This window comes from Amblyraja radiata, chromosome 20 (assembly GCF_010909765.2).
Source record: "Amblyraja radiata isolate CabotCenter1 chromosome 20, sAmbRad1.1.pri, whole genome shotgun sequence".
Classification (NCBI taxonomy): domain Eukaryota; kingdom Metazoa; phylum Chordata; class Chondrichthyes; order Rajiformes; family Rajidae; genus Amblyraja; species Amblyraja radiata.
In genome coordinates, this window is record NC_045975.1 from 41,908,793 (window position 1) to 41,930,505 (window position 21,713).

Here is a 21,713-nt window from a genome sequence, read left to right on the forward strand (position 1 = left end):
ACCTTTTCTGTCCGTGTACCTGTCCAAATGTCTTTAAAACATTGTTATAGTACCTGCCTCAACTACCTCCTCTGGCAGCTCGTTCCATTTACCCACCACCCTCTGAGTGAAAAAGTTGCCCCTCGGGTTCTTATTAAACCATTCTCCACTGACCTTAAACCCATGCCCTCTTGTGCTTGATTCCTCTGCCCTGGGAAAAAACTCTTGGTAATCTTTTAAGATCTCTCTATTTCATTTTTTTTAGTTCTATCTCTCTCTCTCACATTTTCTCCCTGCATTTGATACTGTTCTGTACTCTTCAATTCTGTTCATCCTCTGCTGCATCAGTAGTGACAAAATCAGTCATATCTTCCTCAAAATTCATTCTCTCTCTCTCAAATTTGTGCAATTCATTAATCCTTCTGTTCATCTTTCTTTCTGTAATTTGTACTTTTAAAATTACAGAGATCCCTATTGCCTTATCATTGCTTCCTGATTTTTCCAAATGATGTGCTCCATTTTTAATGAACATTGCCTTGGCAAAATTAGTTGTACGGCTTGTAGCTATAAGTAGAAGTTGGAACAACAGATTGTTTTCTTTGGAGCATCAGAGGTTGAGGAGAGACCTGATAGAAGTATATTAAATTATGAGAGGCAAAGATAGGTAGACCACCAGAACCTTTTTCCCAGGGTGGAACTGTCAAAGACTAGAGGGCAAAGCTTTAATGTGAGAGATGAAGGAAGAAGTGTCTGAAGATGGGTCGACACGAACTGTCACCCATCGATGATCTCCAGAGATGTTGCCTGACCTGCGAAGTTACTCCAGCACTTTGTGTCCCAAGGTTTAAAGGAGATCTGTGGGTAGGGTTGCCAATTTTCCCACAAATAAGGGACAAATTCCCGACGGCAATTCGTTGACCGACTTGGCCGTGGCTGGGTGAATGATGATTGGCCCGGGTGATGGACTGCACATAAAGCCCAGCTGGTGGGTCAGCTGAGGAGTCTTGGCCCGGGCCGCGCGACGTCGCGCGCAAAGTCCGGCGCCCCATCCAACACATGAACCAATGATTGGCCATGAGAAGGAGGGGTGGTGCTGTCGGCGGTAAGCGAAGGTCCTAAGGTCAGGCAGCTGGCCGGGCTTCTGACCGACGGGGCCATGGGCGAGGACCTGTTGCTGCACTCTATGGGCTGCACTACGTCGGGACGGATGTGGCGGGGCCGGACACGGCGCTCTGACCCGACAGTCCCCTCGACCCAAGTAATAGCAGTTAAATGCGGGACAAGGGCGATCCCGTCTGGGACAAATCAATTTAGCCCAACATACGGGATGTCCCAGCTAATGCGGGGCAGTTAGCAACCCTATCTGTGGGGTAAGTTTTTTTTTAACAGATGGTGGTGGGTGCCTGGAATGTGCTGCTACGGGTGGTGCTGGAGGCAGATGTGATAGTGGTGTTTAAGAGCGTTTAGGTAGACACATGGATATGCAGCGAATGGAGAGATATGGATCACATGCCAGCAGTGGAGATAAATGTATCTTGGCAGTATGTCCTGCATTGACATTGTGGGCTAAAGGCCTCTTCCTGTGCTGTACTGAAAGAGAAAGGAAAAAATAAATATTTTTGCAAATAGACGCTCACTCTAGAGACAGCCAGGGAGTGAATGGCAGTTTGCAATAAAGTTTTGAGGGTTGTTAACATATCAGCATGCTTTGAATGCCATTGTTACCCTTAGCTTAACATTCCTTGGGATGGTTGGAATAGAATGGGGCGGAACGGTGGCGCAGTGGTGGAGTTGCTGCCTTACATTGCCAGAGAGCCGGGTTCGATCCTGACTACGGGTGCTGCCTGTACGGAATTTGTACGTTCTCCCCGTGACCCGCGTGGGTTTTCACCTGGTGCTCCGGTCTCCTCCCACCACCCAAAGGCGCACGGGCTTGTAGGTTAATTGGCTTCGGTAAAATTGTAAATTGTGTGTAGGATAATGCTAGCGTACTGGGTGATCTCTGGTCGGCACGGACTCGGCGGGCCGAAGGGCCTGTTTCCGCACTGTATCTCTAAAGTCGAATGTAAAGTGTAAACTATAAGATATTTCTGTGCAAATAATTTGGACCACAATCTGTTCATTTGGGATAAAATAATTGCTTGGGTCTTTCAGAGGAGATAATTCTTAATGGCGTGACATGACCCTTCAGGTGGTTGTGAAAGAGTGGACGGTGTGTTGTTTTTAGTAGCTGAGGCTCTCAGTAAATTGCTGTGAATACACCCAGCAGTTGACAGGCTGTATTAAGACAAACTGCCCCTTCTCTGACAGATAAAATAAATCAGGTGTTTAGTCAAATTAAAATACTTCTGCTGAACCGGGCTCTCGGGAGCAGCGATCCACCTGACAAATCCAAGAGAAACTAAAGACAGATGCGCCTTGATATTATTTTAAGGACCTGGTAAAAAAAACTTAACACTTTAAGTGCCATTTCAATCTCTATCTGTCCTCCCCACACATTCCCACAGGGCATATATTTCTCAGAGCTGACGGGAATCACCGTGTCTGCACTGCCTTGAAGATTGTGTGGGAAGGAACTGCAGATGCTGGGCCATTGTGGGCTCAACCCTTCCCCACGTCACCTGCTGCCAGCCCTGTTTTGCTCTGGCCTTGTCTTGACTCCAGTCTCCCCCCCGCACCTCCCCCCACCTATACCATTCAGTCTGAAAAAGGGTCTCGATCCGAAACGTCACCCATTCCTTTTCTCCAGAGATAGAAAATATAGAAAATAGGTGCAGGAGGAGGCCATTCGGCCCTTCGAGCCTGCACCTCCATTCATTGTGATCATGGCTGATCGTCCCCAATCAATAACCCGTGCCTGCCTTCTCCCCATATCCCTTGACTCCACTAGCCCCTAGAGCTCTATCTAACTCTCTCTTAAATCCATCCAATGATTTGGCCTCCACTGCCCTCTGTGGCAGGGAATTCCATAAATTCACAACTCTCTGGGTGAAAAAGTTTTTTCTCACCTCAGTCTTAAATGAGTTTTTTCTCACCTCAGTCTTTATTCTAAGACTGCGGCCCCTGGTTCTGGACTCGCCCAACATTGGGACATTTTTCCTGCATCTAGCATCCAGTATTCCCCCTCATCCTTCTAAACTCCAGTGAATACAAGCCTAGTCTTTTCAATCTTTCCTCATATGACAGTCCCGCCATCTTAGGGATCAATCTCGTGAATCTACGCTGCACTGCCTCAATCACAAGGATGTCCTTCCTCAAATTAGGAGACCAAAACTGTACACAATACTCCAGATGTGGTCTCACCAGAGCCCCTATACAACTGCAGAAGAACCTCTTTACTCCTATACTGAAATCCTCTTGTTATGAAGGCCAACATTCCATTAGCTTTCTTCACTGCCTGCTGCACCTGCACGCCAACTTTCATTGGGTACAAGGACACCCAGGTCTCGCTGCACCTCCCCCTTACCTAACCTAACCCCATTGAGATAATAATCTGCCCCCTTGTTTTTGCCGCCAAAGTTGATAACCTCACATTTATCTATATTATACTGCATCTGCCAAGCATCTGCCCACTCACTCAACCTGTCCAGGTCACCCTGCACCCTCCAAATCATTAATATATGGTTAACAGTTGCGGCCCCAACACCGAGCCTTGCAGCACTCCACTCGCCACTGCCTGCCATTCTGAAAAGGACCCGTTCACTCCTACTCTTTGCTTCCGGTCTGCCAACCAATTTTCTATCCATGTCAACACCCTACTCCCAATACCATGTGCTCTAATTTTAGTCACCAGTCTCCCGTGCGGGACCTTATCAAAGGCTGGCTGTCCTGCTGAGTTAATCCAGCACTTTGTGTCTATCTGCCTTCAAGACCATTGAGCGATTCTTGAACTTGTTGATGTGTAAATTCGAAGACACAACCCTGCTTTATCCAAGTGTGATCATGAAACAAGTGGTGTAGAGCGGTGAGCTTCAGTGCTCTCTGGTTTAGGGTCGGAGGAAGGCTGCTGCCTCACTGTTAGTTGAGCTGCGTTTAAACTCCAGGTCGCAGTGCCAGAGACTTGAGTTCAACCAGAACTCCAGTGCCCAGGGCTTTGCCTCCGAACCCAAAAGAAACTGTGGATGGATTGTGAAGTTTACCTCATCCCCGCCCTATCCACTCATGCATAGCCCCCAACTCGGGAGTAGAGAGAGAGGGCAGAGAGAGAGGGGGCAGAGACAGAGAGAGTGGGGCAGAGTCAGAAAGAGAGGGGCAGGGACTGTGAGAGAGGGACAGAGACAGGGAGATAGAGGCAGAGACAGAGAGAGAGAGGGGCAAAGAGAGAGAGTGGCAGAGACGGGGGGGGGGAGGAGGAGGAGGGGGGAGAGGAGGAGGGGGGAGAGGAGGAGGGGGGAGAGGAGGAGGAGGGCGGGGAGAGACCCGACCCTAGGAGAAGGGACCCGAGACGGACCCGACCCGAGACGGACCCGAGAGCTCGTTCTTCAGTCGCAGCGCGTGGAACACAGTGCATGAAACACAGCGCACAGATCCATTGTGACGTCACCAGCTAAAGATGCCGGTCTTTTTCAAAGTTTTTTCAGATTTGTGAACATTTTCATTAATAACCTGAGAAATAAAGCATGACTTTTTCAGATAAGGCGATTTCGGACTGCACGGGATAAATCTCTATTGGAATATGTAAAACTGTTACCGTTAGTGTCTCGTTTCTTCGAGAAGATGTGATTATACACAAAAAAATACACACACACACACATGTCCAAGATCAGAGTTTTATAATTATAGAGATACACTGAACATTTTCATTTGTTTATTATGGGTTTGACAGAGTAGAATGTTTACATCTCTGTTGTGTTGCTGCAAGTAAGAATTTCATTGGTCCGCTTTGGGACATATGTTCATTAGTGAGAAGAGCAGAATTAGGCCATTCGGCCCATCAAGTCTACTCCGCCATTCAATCATGGCTGATCTATCTTTCCCTCTCAACCCCATTCTCCTGCCTTCTCCCCGTAACCCCTGACACCCGTACTAATATGATGATAAAACACTCTTGACCACTCTTGACTCTAGAATAATCGTACTAACCTGAGACATGACACTTAAGTAGTGAGGCCAATCAATGTGGGCTGTGTGGGGCAATGGCTTGTTATCTTTATTTTTCACTTTATAAATCATACCATCTTACCGATCCCAGTTAACTCTGCAAAAAATTGACATAAATTGCTGGAGTAAGTCAGCATCCCTTCTTTAAGGGTCCTGACCTGAAATGTCACCTATCCATGTTCTCCGGAGATCCTGCCTGAGCCGCTGAGTTATTCCTGAAGCGTCACCTATCCATATTCTCCAGAGATGCTGCCTGAGCCGCTGAGTTATTCCAGCACTTTGTGTCCGTTTTTGTAAACCAGCATCGGCAGTTCCTTGTTCCTGCACTTATCTCTGTGCTTGCCTTCAGAATAGGTTAGGTGTCTTGGCACCAGACAGTTCGTACCAGTTGACAGAAGGTAATGCTGATGCTGGTTTACAATGGCCCAAGCAATTCAACGGGTCTGGCATCATCTCAACATAGTACAATAGTAGTTCAGTAGAGCAGTTCTGAACTACTATCTACTTCATTGGTGACTCTCGGACTATCTTTGATCGGACTTTGCTGGCTTTACCTTGCACTAAACGTTATTTCCTTATCATGTATCTACACACTGTGAATGGCTCGATTGTGATCATGTATTGTCTTTCCGCTGACTGGTTAGCACGCATCAAAAGCTTCTCACTGTACCTTGGTACACGTGACAATAATCTAAACTAAACTGAACTAGAGAGAACAAAAGGCCTGGGTTTTTCCGAATCTACTGGAAATTAGTTTGAGCTATTAAGGGATCAATACTGGTCCTAACTCCCAGCCCACCAAACCCAGGAGAACAGAACAGGCAGTATCTCTGGATCACCCATTGCTTCTATCCAGAGATGCTGCCTGTCCTGCTGAGTTATTCCAGCATTTTGTGTGTATCCCCAGTAGAACAGACGTCTGTCTCACAATGTAGTCATTTGTTGTGTACAGTTTATACTCTCTAATATCTTAAATTGACCATTATTTACAGAGAGGTAGATAAATGCAAGTAGGGCAGTTTCTAGTGACAATACTGCTTTAATAACCAATAAATGATTGTGAGTAATCTGTGTGGAGTTATTATAATTTAATTACACTAATAAAATATTGATGGTAATTTTGCAAGCAAGCTGACACATCTGAAAGATTATGCAAAGCAGATCTGTAATAAATGATCAATGGAACATAAAGTGGAGTCCAGATATTGCTATTGATTTATGCAGAATAATGCAGGACGTATGGAATATAGTCATTATACACAATTTTGTACACTTTACTATATAATTTTGACTGAGACAATGAAGTCAAGGAATGACAACATCGCACACAACTGCTCCCACAGTATTGGCATTCTTTGCTTATGTATTGTAAGCTTTAGTGGCAATAGACAGGAATGGTTTCTTCCCAGCTGTTAGCAGGCAACTGAGCCGTCCCTCTCACAGCTAGAGTGCGGTCCTGACCTCCCATCTACCTCATTGGAGACCTTTGAACTATCTATAATCTGACTTTATCGGACTTCAATGTTATGCCTTTGCACTAATATTCACACCATGACTCTGTAAGTACTTGAACTCACAGAAACATGGGAAACAGAAGCAGGAGTAGGCCATTCGGCCCTTCGAGCCAGCACCACCATTCAATATGATCATGGTTGATCATCCAAAATCAGTACCCCGTTCCTGCTTTCTCTCCATATCCCTTGATTCCGTTAGCCCTAAGAGTTATACCTAGGAGGTGGGGAGGGGGGGGGGGGGGAGGGGAGTGGGGAGGGGGGGGGGGGGGGGGGGGGGGGAACCAGTTCAATAAACAACACTATGGTTTGCCTTGTTCATATTGGAATGTGGTCATGCAACGATATTGTTGCGACTGTTTTGGGCTGTTATCCATTTGTGTGTTTCACTTGTGTGAATGCTGAGGGGAATGAATTAACGGTTTGATTGATTGAAGGAAAGAGCATGGAAACAGGCCCTTCGGCCCATTAAGTCATCACTCGTTCACACTAGTTCTCCCACTTCCTCATCCACTCCCTACACACTAGGAGCAAGGTACAGAGGGCCGATTAACCTACAAACCCCCACGTCTAAGGATGTAGGAGGAAACCAGAGCACCCGGAGAAAACCCGCGCAGTCACAGGGAGAACATACAAACTCCACACAGACAGCACCTGAGATCAGGATGGGGACACGGGTCACTGGCGCTGTGAGAAAGCAGCTCTACCCGCTGCATCACCGTGGGGCTAGAGATTTATGTCTTCCTGTACATACATAGCGAAAAACGCTGAAGGGATTATTTGTTCGTCCTCATCAAAACATTCTGAACAACATCAAAGACAATTATTTATTTGGGTTTCCCAGGAAAACAAGATAGCAATTCTTTAAAGGGCACATTAACCCTGATAGCTTCTAATCTCAGGACAAATAGATTTGGTGGACGGATGACATCAGTAATGTGATACATCCATAGCCTAAAATCTTTCTGTGCTGATTAATTAATGATAGCACCGTCTCTTGGTACCTAAATATTTTACATATGTGCAATGTAATGATTATACTAAAATAAATTCAAGGTCATGATAGATACAAGAAGCTGGAGTAACTCAACAGGATAGGCAGAATCTCTGGGGAGAAGGAATGGGGGACATGTCGGGTTGAGACCCTTCTTCAGGCTCAACAGTCCCGATGAAATTTAGAAAGCAGTTGAAGATTTTTCTTATCATTTGATCTGACCTCAAGTAAGATTTTTCAAGTAAGAATTTTATTGTTCCATTTCAGGGCATATGACTTTCTCCTATATATCGGTGAGAACAAGCGCAGGCTCGGCGATCGTTTCGCTGAACACCTCCGCTCAGTCCGCCTAGACCTACATGATCTCCTGGTTGCTAAACACTTTAACTCCCATTCCCATTCCCACACTGACCTTTCTGTCCTGGGCCTCCTCCAATGTCAGAGTGAGGCCCAGCGCAAATTGGAGGAACAGCACCTCATATTTCGCTTGGGTAGCCTACACTGCAGCGGTATGAACATTGACTTCTGTAACTTCAAGCAACCCTTTCTTTCCTTCTCTCTCCATCCCTCCCCATCCTAGTTCACAACTAGTTTGACAGTCCTCCTGATTAAATTTTACTTTGTATGCCTCCTTGTTAGCTTCCTCTAGCTAAAAATTATTCTACATTTTCCTTGACATTCATCCCCTTTGATCTCTCGTTTTCACACCTTACACATCCTTATCTCTCTTCCTTCTCCGCTGACTTTCTATCTGAAGAAGCATCTAGACCCAAAGCCTATTCCTTCCATCCAGAGATGCTGCCTGTCCCACTGAGTTACTCCAGCATTTAGTGTCTATTTTTGACAATAAATGACTCTTCTCGTGATTCAACATTTAAATATGTGTAATCACTCACAATAACACAACATTATTCTCTTTATCTTGCGTCACTGTGGATGGCTTGATTGTGATCATGTATAGTCTTTTTGCTGACTGGTTAGCACGCAACAAAAACAAGTTTTCACTGTTCCTGAGTACACGTGATAATAAATTATACTAAACTAAAACTAACAAAGTTCAAAGTCATCCCAGTTTTGCATCCATTCCCTTCACAACATGAGCAATATACAGAGGCCAAATCACCCACAAACCCGCAAGACCATAAGACATAGGAGCAGAATTAAGACATTCAGCCCATCAAGTTTACTCTGCCATTCGATCATGGCTGATCTATTTTTCCCTCTCAATCCCATTATCCTGCCTTCTCACATGACCTTTGATGCACTTACTAGTCAAGAACCTATCAGAGAGGAAACCGGAGCACCTGGCGGAAACCCACGTGGTCAGAGGGAGAACGTGCAAACTCCACACACATAGACAGTGCCCAAGGTCAGGTTCGAACCCTGTGAGGTAGCGACTCTACCTATATACTGCCAAATATATTCAGCCTCTCAGATGCTATTTAGGTCCAAAACAGAACAATGAGTTGCTCTAATGGTCATTTTGCCTTGCATGCCACCTCAGCAAAAGCCATTACATGCAGGAGAAAACAACAGTGTTACATACACCATAATCTCCGATTTCAGCTGCTGTTGTGGCTTGCCTCCACTTTGATGTCCAGGTTCCTGATATCTGAACCTTTTATAACAGCCATTCAACTCACCAACATCTATTATTACGCGCATAATATCTTTGTTGGACGAGACAAGTAAACTTGCCAAGATGCAGCGTCAGCCAAGAACATAATGTGCGAAAACATTTGGTGCAAATCCAGTTTTCAACTCAGGCTTCAAAGAAACAAAAAGCTAACATTTGTCGTCTGAAAGTAGAACAAATTAAGATTGTGAAATGCTAATGGTGATGATACTGGTGCGTTTTGTGTGGAGAAAATGTTTCTACATTCTTTTATTGTTCCTCATTAGTATATCACCTGCATGTCTTAATCTGCTGTTTGCAAAAAGACACGAATTGGAAAGACTTTACCATACCTCTTTCTAGCTGTTTGTTACTAACAACTGAAAATTCTTTAGCCACTTGCAGTAATTCAGTGTGAAGGATTGGTATTGTATTCATAGACACTTGAGTATTTTAAATACGCCATATGAATTTTACAAATTATGTAGCTGAGATCTTTTAATAGGTCCTCACCTTCACTTCCTTTCAACTCTATTTGATCACCATTATGTGAAAACCATTACTAGAAAGCAGAACTTACCCTGTAGATTCTTGCCGAGTGTACAGGGGCGATACGGTGGCGCAGTGGTAGAGTTGCTGCCTCACAGCGCCAGGGACCCGGGTTCCATCCTGACTACGGGTGCTGTCTGTACGGAGTTTGTACATTCTCTATGTAACTGTGTGGGTTTTCTCCCAGTGCTCTGGTATCCTCCCACACTCCAAAGACATACAGACCTCAGTAAAAATTGTAAATTGTCCCTAGTTTATCGGATAGTGCTAGTGTACGGGGTGATTGCGGGTCAGAACGTACAGTTGGGCCGAAGGGCTGTTTCCGCGCTGTGTCTCCAAAAAAAGAACTAAACATTACTAGAAAGCAGAACTTCTCTCTTCTTGCCAAATGTAATGTTCAGAGGTTTGGGAACAAGATTGTCTGAAGGATATAAATAGTGGTGAAGACAGTGGCCTGTTGCGTGTTGAAAGAGTGCATTGCCATAGGAGAAACTGAACCAAGGCACGACCCACATTTTCCTTTGATTTTCATCTCTTTTGATCTCTTACACTTCCTTATCTCTGTAACTTGTTCTCTCCTGCCGCTCAGTCTGAAGAAGGGTCTCGACCCAAAACATTACCCATTCCTTCTCTACAGAGATGCTGCCTGTCCCGCTGAGTTACTCCAGCATTTGTGTTTATCTTGGCTTCATTATTGTCATGTGTACTGAGGTACAGTGAGAAGCGTTGCTTTGCATGCTATCCAAACAGAACAGGTGTACCATACATAGACACAATCAAGCCAAACTCCAGTACAATAGGTAGAGCAAAGGGGAAGATACAGTGCAGAATATAGTTCTCAGCTTTGTAGCGCATCAGTTCCAGAGACAAAGTCCAATGTCCACAATGGGGTAGAGGTGAATTGGACAGCACCATAGCTTACTGAAGGCTAATTCAGAAGCCTGATAACCGAGGGGAAGAAGCTGTTCCTGAGTCTGGTGGTGCGCACTCTCAAACTTCTGTACCTTCTACCGAACGAGAGCGGGGAGAAGAAGGAATGACCAGGGTGGGGCAGGTCTTTGATTATGTTAGCTGCATAAAGGCAGCATTAAGTGTAGATGAAGTCTGTGGTGGGGAGTCTGGTCTGTGTGCTGGACTGGGCTACATCCAAAACTCTCTGCAATTTCTTGTGGTCTTGATGCGGCACTGCTTCAGTACTGTTCTGCTGTGATCCTTGTGTTGGTCTGTCCCACTTACGTGATTTTTTCGGCGTCTAGCCGGCACCCGTCATAGTCGCAGCAGGTGGCCAAAAATGTTCAACATGTTGTAAAATCCAGCAGCGACCAGAAAAAGGTACGACTCATTGGGCGACTACTCACGACCCATACAGGCGTCACCCCACGACATGTCGACACGTGATGCCTGTGAGTAGTCATGTTGAAAATTGTCGGCCAGCTGCTGCGACTATAACGGGTGCCCGCAGTCGCCGAAAAAATTGCGTAAGTGGGACAGGCCCTTTGGACTTTAGAGTTGGGATTTGTAGTCGGATCCTTGTGACCCAAAGGTAAGTAAACTATCAATTGTGTACTACTAACAGACAGGTGTATTTAAGGAACTGCACGGTCCTTGTAATGGGATTTCTACAACCCCTCCAGCTGTGCATTAAGTAAACAAGTCATTATCTCTTGCTGGTGATTGAGATAACCAGAGAGGAACTGGCAGAGATATGGATGAAGAGATGAGGAAATGGTCCCCGAGAGATAATCAACTAAAATAGTCAGGAGTCAAGAGGCATGAGTTGTCATGTGTCCCAGATAGAAGAATGACATTCTTACTTGTAGCAGTACAACAGAATATGTAAATAAAGTACACAGTAAACAATATAATAACCAGGAAAAAAAGTTATATATGTGTATATATATATATAACACTCTGAAGAAGAGTCTCGACCCGATACGACACCCATTCCTTCTCCAGAGATGCTGCCTATCCCGCTGAGTTACTCCAGCTTTTTGTGTCTGCATTATGTACACATACACACACACACACACACACACACACACACACACACACACACACACACACACACACACACACACACACACACACACACACACACACACACACACACACACACACACACACACACTCCACACACGCTCACACATATGGGAAGGAGCTCCAGATGCTGGTTTAAACTGAAGATAGACACAAAAAGCTGGAGTAACTCAGCAGGATAAGCACCATCTCTGGAGAAAAGGAACAGGTGATGTTTTGGGTCAAGTCTGAAGAAGGGTCTTGATCCAAAATGTCATCTATTCCTTTTCTCCAGAAATGATGCCTGACCCGTTGAGTTACTCCAGCATTTGTGTCTAACTTCAGTTTAAACCAGCATCTGCAGCGCCATCCTATGCAGTATTTGCAATATACAGTGGCTTGCAAAAGTATTCATATCCCTTGAACTTTTCCACATTTTGTCACGTAACAACCACAAACGTAAATGTATTTTATTGGGATTTTATGTGATAGGCCAACGCAAAGTGGCGCATAATTGTGAAGTGGAAGGAAAATGATACATGGTTTTCAATTTTTTTTACAAATAAAAAACTGAAAAGTGTGGCGTGCAAAAGTATTCAGCCCCCTTTACTCTGATACCCCTAAATAAATCCAGTGCAACCAATTGCCTTCAGAAGTCACCTAATTAGTAAATAGAGTCCACTTGTGTGTAATCTAATCTCAGTATAAATACAGCTGTTCTGTGAAGGCCTCAGAGGTTTGTTAGAGAACATTAGTGAACAAACAGCATCATGAAGCCCAAGGAACACACCAGACAGGTCAGGGATAAAGTTGTGGAGAAGTTTAAAGCAGGGTTAGGTTATCAAAAAATATCCCAAGCTTTGAACATCTCACGGAGCACTGTTCAATCCATCATCCGAAAATGGAAAGAGTATGGCACACCTGCAAACCTACCAAGACATGGCCGTCCACCTAAACTGACAGGCCGGGCAAGGAGAGCATTGATCAGAGAAGCAGCCAAGAGGCCCATGGTAACTCTGGAGGAGCTGCAGAGATCCACAGCTCAGGTGGGAGAATCTGTCCACAGGACAACTATTAGTCGTGCACTCCACAAATCGGGCCTTTATGGAAGAGTGGCAAGAAGAAAGCCATTGTTGAAAAAAAGCCATAAGAAGTCCCGTTTGCAGTTTGCCACAAGCCATGTGGGGGACACAACAAACATGTGGAGGAAGGTGGTCTGGTCAGATGAGACCAAAATTGAAGTTTTTGGCCTAAATGCAAAACGCTATGTGTGGCGGAAAACTAACACTGCACATCACCCTGAACACACCATCCCCACTGTGAAACATGGTGGTGGCAGCATCATGCTGTGGGGATGCTTTTCTTCAGCAGGGACAGGGAAGCTGATCAGAGTTGATGGGAAGATGGATGGAGCCAAATACAGGGCAATCTTGGAAGAAAACCTGTTAGAGTCTGAAAAAGACTTGAGACTGGGGCGGAGGTTCACCTTCCAGCAGGACAACGACCCTAAACATACAGCCAGAGCTACAATGGAATGGTTTAGATCAAAGCATATTCATGTGTTAGAATGGCCCAGTCAAAGTCCAGACCTAAATCCAATTGAGAATCTCTGGCAAGACTTGAAAATTGCTGTTCACAGACGCTCTCCATCCAATCTGACTGAGCTTGAGCTATTTTGCAAAGAAGAATGGGCAAAAATTTCAGTCTCTAGATGTGCAACGCTGGTAGAGACATACCCCAAAAAACTTGCAGCTGTAATTGCAGCGAAAGGTGGTTCTACAAAGTATTGACTCAGGGGGGCTGAATACTTTTGCACGCCACACTTTTCAGTTTTTTATTTGTAAAAAAATTTGAAAACCATGTATCATTTCCCTTCCACTTCACAATTATGCACCACTTTGTGTTGGTCTATCACATAAAATCCCAATAAAATACATTTACGTTTGTGGTTGTAACGTGACAAAATGTGGAAAAGTTCAAGGGGTATGAAAACATTTGCAAGCCACTGTATATATATATAGTGTGTGTGTGTGTGTGTACATATATATATATATATATATATAAGGTAGACAAAAAAATGCTGGAGTAACTCAACGGGATAGGTAGCATCTCTGGAGGGAAGCAATGGGTGATGTTTCGGGTCGAGACCCTTCTTCATATTCCACAGATTCACCACCCTCTAACTGAACTAACTGAGGAAATTACTCCTCATCTCCTTTCTAAAGGAACGTCCTTTTATTCTGAGGCTATTGGCTCTCCTAGACTCTCCCACTATGAAAACATCCTCTCCACATCCACTCTATCCAGGCCTTTCACTATTTGATAAGTTGCAATGAGGTCCTCCATCTTTCTTCTAAACTCCAGCGAATGTCAGTCCAGTGCCGTCAAACGCTTATATATTAACCCAATTATTCCTGGGATCATTCTCATAAATGGCGGCACCATGGCTTAGTGGTAGAGTTCCTGCCTTGCAGCGGCAGAGACGTGGGTTTGATCCCGACTACGGATGCTGTCTGTACGGAGTTTATATGTTCACCCTGTGACCTGCGTGGGTTTTCTCTGAGATCTTCGGTTTCCTCCCTCACTCCAAAAAGTACAGGTTTGCAGGTTAATTGGCTTGGTGTAAATGTAAAATTGTCCCTAAAGTGTGTAGGGTAGTGTTAATGTGTGGGGATCGCTGGTCAGTGCGGACTCGGTGGGCCAAAGGGTCTATTTCCACGCTGTATCTCTAAACTAAACTAAACTAAACTTCCTCTGGATCCTCTCCAATGTAAGCACATCCATTCTCAGATATGGGGCCCGATACTGTTCACAATACTCCAAATGCAGTCTGACCAGTGCCTTATAAAGCCTCAGCATTACATGAAGTTAGACACACATAATGCTAGAATAAAATCATCTCTTTTAAACCAGCATTGGCAGTTCCTTCCCACTCAGCATTACATGTTTGTTTTTATATTCTAGTCCTCTCAAAATTGATGCTAGCATTGCATTCTTTACTACCGATTTGACTTACAAATTATTTTTTGGGGAATCCTGTACCGGCACTTTAGTCCGAAGAAGGGTCCTGCCCCGAAACGTCACCTACCCATGTTCTCCAGAGATGCTGCCTGACCCGCTGAGTTACTCCAGCACTTTGTGTCCTTTTGTCCAATCCAGCATCCGTAGTTCATTGTTTCTGTACGAAAGCAATATCATTTTTGGAAATCACCTGTTCGCTCCTCATATCTGCTTGTTTCTGTTGCCAATGACATTCAGAATATAGTGAAATAAATGTATATTTTGTCTTGTACACTTAAATCTCATGGTTCATTCCGATTGCTCCAAGGGTCTGTTACAATCATGCATAAACCTGCTGTTGCTGCTGTTACTGCCAGATTCTAATTGAGTTTGTAATAAATCCACGATGGTTTAACTATATTTGGACAACTGTCTGGATTTTTAATCCAAAATGATCCTTAAAATAAAATGTCCGAACTAAAGGGGTTGTAGAATGTAGCCTCAGGCTCTCGATATAAAGCAAAAGTAAAAAAGGCGAATGGTATGCTAGCTTTCAGCGGTTGAGACATTGAGTGTGTAAATTGCTCGTTCTAAGCTCCCCCCCAGTCTAGTTTCAGTCAAAAACCATTGAATCAAGCACTTGAACAACTAATCTTTATTTTGATCAAACACAATTACAGTTCCCACTAATGTACCTATCCCATCGCGGGTTCGATCCTCATATCTGCCTGATCAAGCCCTCTAGGCCTCGCTCAGACAGAGACACTCCAGAAGGTCACGCAGTCCTAAGCGCTCTCCCAGAAGATCGACGCTGGACCTCGTGTTAGCGGACTTTTATACATCCCGGGACCTTGAAGGGCCGAACCACATGGGGGAGGTATCTTTGTAATCCAATTACAGATATTGATTAACCCCATACATAACAGACATTTCCCTAACCCAATAATACAGCAGCTAATACATTGTTTTCAAACAGGGCTTCTCAAGGAAGCGAACATAGCAACATTTATCCGAATCTGCAAGAAAAGCATCCAATCAACACTCAGCAAAGTAGAACTTTGCAACATTATTTACAATTATTTACAAGGTGTATGTCTGGTTTGCAATCATCCAATCCATTCTATGCATTTTGCACCTAATTGACAGGGTCTGCAGATGTTCTTATTCGTTTCCTGCAACTTGTATCTAGGCTCTAGACAAACTGGCACCACTCCACAGCTTGTCCCAGTTCTGCAGAGAGCAATTCCAAATTGACCAAATCTCCTAGGAGCCCTGAAGCTTTTACCCCATTTTAAAGTCCTAGCCTCTCCAATCTGGCCAGGATTAACAAGTGTAAGAGTCAGGAAGTCACGCGGCAGCTTTGTAAAACTGTGGTTGGGCCACTTTTAGAGTATTGCGTGTAATTCTAGTCGAATCATTACATGACGTATGTTGTTCCTTTGGAGAGGATGTAGAAGAGGTCTACCAGAATGCTGTCCAGATTGGAGGGTATTAGCTACAGGGATAGGTTGGACAATCTTTGATTGTTTTCTCTGCAACCTCAGAGGTTAAAGGGGAGTCCTGATAGACACTTATAAAATAATGAAGGGCATAGACATGGTAGACTGTCAGAATGTGGAGGAAAAAACTGCAGATGCTGGTTTAAACCGAAGATAGACTTAAAAAGTTGGAGTAACTCAGCAGGACAAGCATCATCTCTGGAGAGAAGGCATGGGTGACGTTTTGGGTCGAGAGCCTTCTTCAGACTTTTTTCCGAGGGTGAAAAAGTCAGAACCTTTTTCCCAGGATGGAAATGTCAAAGAGTGAAGGGCATGGGTTAAAGGTGAGGGGGAAAAGTTTAAAGGAGATGTGCAGGGCAAGTCTTTTACAGAAGGGTGGTGGGTGCCTGGAACACGCTGCCAAGGGTGGCAGTGGAGGCAGATACAATAGTGGTGTTTAAGAGGCTTTTACAGAGGCACATGGATATGCAGGGAGTGGAGGAACATGGATAACTTGGCCTCTTGCTCAACATGGACATTGTGGGCCGAAGGGCCTGTTCTATGTTCTATGTTTTAAATCATTCCATGCTCTTGAATCTATCCCTTTTCCATTATGATTAAGTGTAGGAACGAAATGCAGATACTGGTTTACAACAAAGATAGACACAAAATGCTGGAGTAACTCATCGGGTCAGGCAGCATCTCTGGAGAAAAGGAATAGGTGACGTTTCGGGTTGAGACCCTTCTCCAGACTATTCTGCATCTTCGGTTTAAAGCAGCATCTGCAGTTCCCCAGAGATGCTGTCTGACCCACTGAGTTACTCCAGCTTTTTGTGTCTATCTTCGGTTTAAACCAGCATCTGCAGTTCCTTCCTGCACACACCTTCTTCAGAGGATGTAGCTGAAGTTTATCTTTTGAGAACTCTCTCAGTGTGGCCAGGTGACAGAAGTCCGTGTTCATAGATGTTTTAATTTTTGAATTGCCAGCATTCTTGAAGCTTCTAGTTACATCTTCTTAAAGCTGACATTTATGGCCATCTATGTGTGATATACCAGTACATTTTAAACAACGTGAATAAGTCTGTTGATTGCTCAGCCTACTTCGAAACAGCCGCCTACACTAAAACACGAAAACAGTTATTAAATTGATAATGCATAAAATGGTATACCTCACAAATTTTCAAATATTAGCTGCTCACTCGGGTAATTTATTCATAATTTTACTTTGTATAAAATCATTTACAACTGCAGGATAATAATTAGAATTTCGAAGGGAGTGTGGCTTGTTGCAAGTGTAGTCTATCTCCAAACGTAGGAAAACAACTTGCAGAATTCAGGCATTCTGAATGTTCCTGCACTTTGAGCCAGCACCGCCATTCATTGTGATCAGGGGGGACAGGGGGGGGGACAGAGGGGGGGGGGCACAGGGGGAGGACAGAAGGGGTGAAACAGAGGGGGGGTGGACAGAGGGGGGGGGGGACAGAGGGGGGGGGGGACAGAGGGGGGGGGGAACAGAGGGGGGGAGAACAGAGGGGGGGGGCAGAGGGGGGGGAACAGAGGGGGGAAACAGAGGGGGGAAACAGAGGGGGGACAGAGGGGGGGAGACAGAGGGGGGGGACAGAGGGGGGGGACAGAGGGGGGGGACAGAGGGGGGGACAGAGGGGGGGGACAGAGGGGGGGGACAGAGGGGGGGAGGGGAGGGAGCGGGGGAGTGAGGGGGAAGAGAGGGGAGAGAGAAGGGGGGAGTGAGGGGGGAGAGATGGAGGAGGGAGGGGGGAGAGACGGGGGGGAGAGGTGGGGAGAGGGAGGGAGAGAGGGAGGGAGAGAGGAGGGTGGAGAGAGGAGGGTGGTAGAGAGGATGGGGGGAAAGAGGGGGAGCGGGGATGGGGGGGAGGAGGGGGGAGTGGAGGAGGGGAGGGGGAGAGGAGGAGGGGGGTAGGTTCTCTCATGATATTATGTACCTATCAGATCTCTCTTCAATCTCTGGAGGCCCGGCGAAAGCAATCTATCCAATCTCTCCCTGGAGCAACACCCCTAATCCAAGCATCATTCCGGCAAACATAAATAATAATCTGATAAAAGTATTATCTGATTAATATCTGTGTATATTATTATTTGGATAGCATGCAAAACAAAGCAAAGACTTCAGAGATACAGTGTGGAAACAGGCCCTTCGGCCCACCGAGTCCGTGCCGACCCCATACACTAGTTCTATCCTCCACATTAGGGACAATTTACAGAAGCCAATTAACCAACAACCTACACGTCTTTGCAATGTGGGGGGAAACTGGAGCACCTGGAGAAAACCCACACGGTCACAGGTAGAACGTGTAAACTCCCTAAAGAGAGCAGTCGAGGGCATGATCGAACCCGCGTCTCTGGCATTGTGAGGCTGCAACTCTACCGCTGTGACACTCTGCCGCCATTGAGCCATTAAATGTCACTGTACCTCGTTACAAATGACAATAATAAACCTAAACTGAAGAACAAACTGCAGTTGAGTCGGTTCAGAAGGAGAAATAAAAGGCTTAGCTTCTTTATTGTGGCTGAGCTCACATCTCTCACACGGGACTGCGTGTGTGTGTGTAGGTGTAAACAGCTGGCCTTTGCTAACAGATGCACTTCCATTATTTAAGAGCTTTCCGTTCCTCAGGAGATTGGATTTGTCCATCCCAGTCTACAGCTTTTAAAAGTTGCAAAGGGAAGAGTATACTGGCTGCTTGTTATCTGTTTTTTTTTATTACCTGGAACATTTGCCTGAAGGCAGCCTTGGGCAGGCTTGTCCGAGCCAAAGAAGCGTTATTGACGTGCCACATCATCCTCCCTGCTTCAGGGTTTCGAGCAGCAGGAGATGGACTGAGCACGGTTTAAATGGCTCCAAACCATAGACAAGTTAGGAAGCATTTCCCACCAAATGGTGCTGGAAGATAAGGCTCTCGCATTGTCACCCGCCTATCTTTCAAAGCCCAGACCATCACACAAACCAGCCTGTGTAGGAAGGAACAGCAGATGCTGGTTTAATCTCTCAGTCTGAAGAAGGGTCTCAACCCGAAAAGTCACCTATTCCTTTTCTCCAGAGATGCTGTCTGACCCGCTGAGTTACTCCAGCATGTTGTGTCTATCTCCGATACAAACCAACCTCCCTTCCATTGACTCCATCTACACCACGCTGCCTCAACAAGGCCAGCAGCATAATCAAGGACTAGTCTCACCCACTTCCTCTTCTCCCATCGGGCAAAATGTACAGAAGTGTGAAAACGCACACCTCCAGATTGAGGGACAGTTTCTTCCCAGCTGTTATCAGGCAACTGAACCATCCCACCAACAACTAGAGAGCAGTCCGAAGCTATTATCTATCTCATTGGAGACCCTTACACTTTCTTTGATTGGACTATATCGTGCACTAAACATTATTGCACTTATCCTGTATCGGTACACTATAGACGGCTTGATTGTAATCATGTATTGTCTTTCCACTAACTGGCTAGCATGCAACAAAAGGTTTTCACTGTACCTCAGTACCCGTGATAATAAACTAACCCCAAAGTCAAACTCCTGGAAGGGGTGCCGAGAAGATTTATGAGGATGTTGCCAAGTCTCGAGGGCCTGAGCTACAGAGAGAGATTGGGCAGGTTAGGACTTTATTCCTTGGAGCGCAGGAGGATGAGAGGTGATCTTATAGAGATGTGTAAAATCATGAGAGGAATGGATCGGGTGAATGCCTATGTTAGGGTGAGTGCCTACTCTTATATGCAGGGTAGGTGAACCAAGAACCAGTGGACGTAGCTTTAACGTGGGAGGGGATTGAGTTTGATCTGATTGTATATATGTATCGTATTATTTGAACTGTTTAGATAGAATGCAACACAAAGATTTTCACGGTACTTGAGTACACGTCATGATAGTAAACCTAAATCTAAACCTGAAGGGGAAAGATTTAATAGGGTCCTGAGGGTAGTGGGTGTATGGAACAAACTGCCAGAGGAGATGGTTGAGGCAGGTCCTATAACAGCGTTTAAAAGACATTTGGACAGGTATATGGTTAGGAAAGATTTAAAGGTTTAGAGTCTGTGAAAGGGTTTCATCCCGAAACGTCACCTATTCCTGTTCTCCTTAGATGCTGCGTTACCCGCTGAGTTACACCAGCACTTTGTATCTATCAAGGTTTAGAGGGATATGGGCCAAACACAGGCAGGTGGGACTAGAGTAAATGGGGCAACTTGGTCGGCATGGACAAGTTGGGCCGGAGGGCTTGTTTCCATGCTGTATAACTCCATGACTCTGTGTCTCTAACTGTGTGACTCTGTGACTCTGACTTTGTGACCATGTGACTGTCTCTATTACTGTGTGACTCCATGTCTCCGTGTCTCTGTGTCTACGTGTCTCTATGACTGTGTGACTCCGTGATTCCATGTCTCTGTGTCTCTGTGTCTCTGTGTTATAAAGTAAAGTATCCTTTATTGTCATTCTGACATTTCAGTCTGAACGAAATTGTATACCTTGCAGTCATAACATAGAACAAAATAACAAAACACACACTTAACACAGTTTAACATCCACCACAGTGAGTCTAGCAAACACCTCCTCACTGTGATGGAAGGCAAAAGTCTTAAAGTCCTTGTCTCTTCCCTCCTTGTTCTCCCTCTGCGTTGAGGCGATCAAGGCTTCCGATGTTGGGACCCTGCCGGGTGATGGTAAGTTATTGTGTGACTCTGTGCCTCCTTGCACTAACCGGCACCCCCCGTGTTGCCCCTGTGCGCAGGTACACCGGAGAGCCTTGCGGAGAAGGAGCGCCAGCTGTCCGCCATGATCAACCAGTTAATCAGCCTCCGGGAGCAGCTCCTGGCCGCACACGATGAGCAGAAGAAATTAGCAGCATCGCAGATCGAGAAACAACGGCAGCAAATGGAGCTTGCCCGCCAGCAACAGGAGCAGGTGAGTGGAGGCATCAGCCCATCTTCATACTCCATCCAGCACAGCCTAGACCAGCAGAGCACAAGAACAGTTGCCCACAATGTCCGTGCCGACCAGGATGCCAAGTTTTTGTAGCAAATGTCCCCGAATCCAATTACAGTGCAAAATAAGGAACTTGATGCTATACTTGTTTGTTTGGAGCTTTTCGTGCATTCTAATGGCAGGCCCCAGATGTCATTTATAGGACAGTCACGACACATGTTGTGTTCTTCTGTTGAGATCCAAGTCTATGAAAGTCCATCCAAGCTCCATGAAAGTGATGACACATAGTGTGTGCGGACAGGATGCCGAAGAATGAGAAGCCAAAGGCAAGAAGCCGAAGCCAAGGATGCCGAAAGGACATGACGTCGAAAAGCCATGACGCAGAACGGACAAGAAGCCAAAAAGCTCCTAGGGTTAGGGTTAGATTATGATTTATCGGGTTAGGGTTAATGTTTTTTAATCTCCTTAGGTAGAGGGTAAATGTTTTGTGTATTCTTGCAGCAAATGAAGTGTTG

The 21,713-nt window shown here is 45.4% G+C and overlaps 1 protein-coding gene across 8 annotated transcripts in view; it reads left to right on the plus strand.

Annotated features, from left to right (window-relative positions):
* sox6 (SRY-box transcription factor 6) overlaps positions 1 to 21,713 on the plus strand; it is a 651,687-nt gene that overhangs the window by 428,249 nt on the left and 201,725 nt on the right. For all 8 annotated transcript variants that reach the window (XM_033038493.1, XM_033038492.1, XM_033038491.1 and 5 more), the window contains one exon: positions 21,005 to 21,177. In XM_033038493.1, the coding sequence (XP_032894384.1) occupies positions 21,005 to 21,177 (173 nt within the window). The remainder of the gene's footprint in view (positions 1 to 21,004; positions 21,178 to 21,713) is intronic.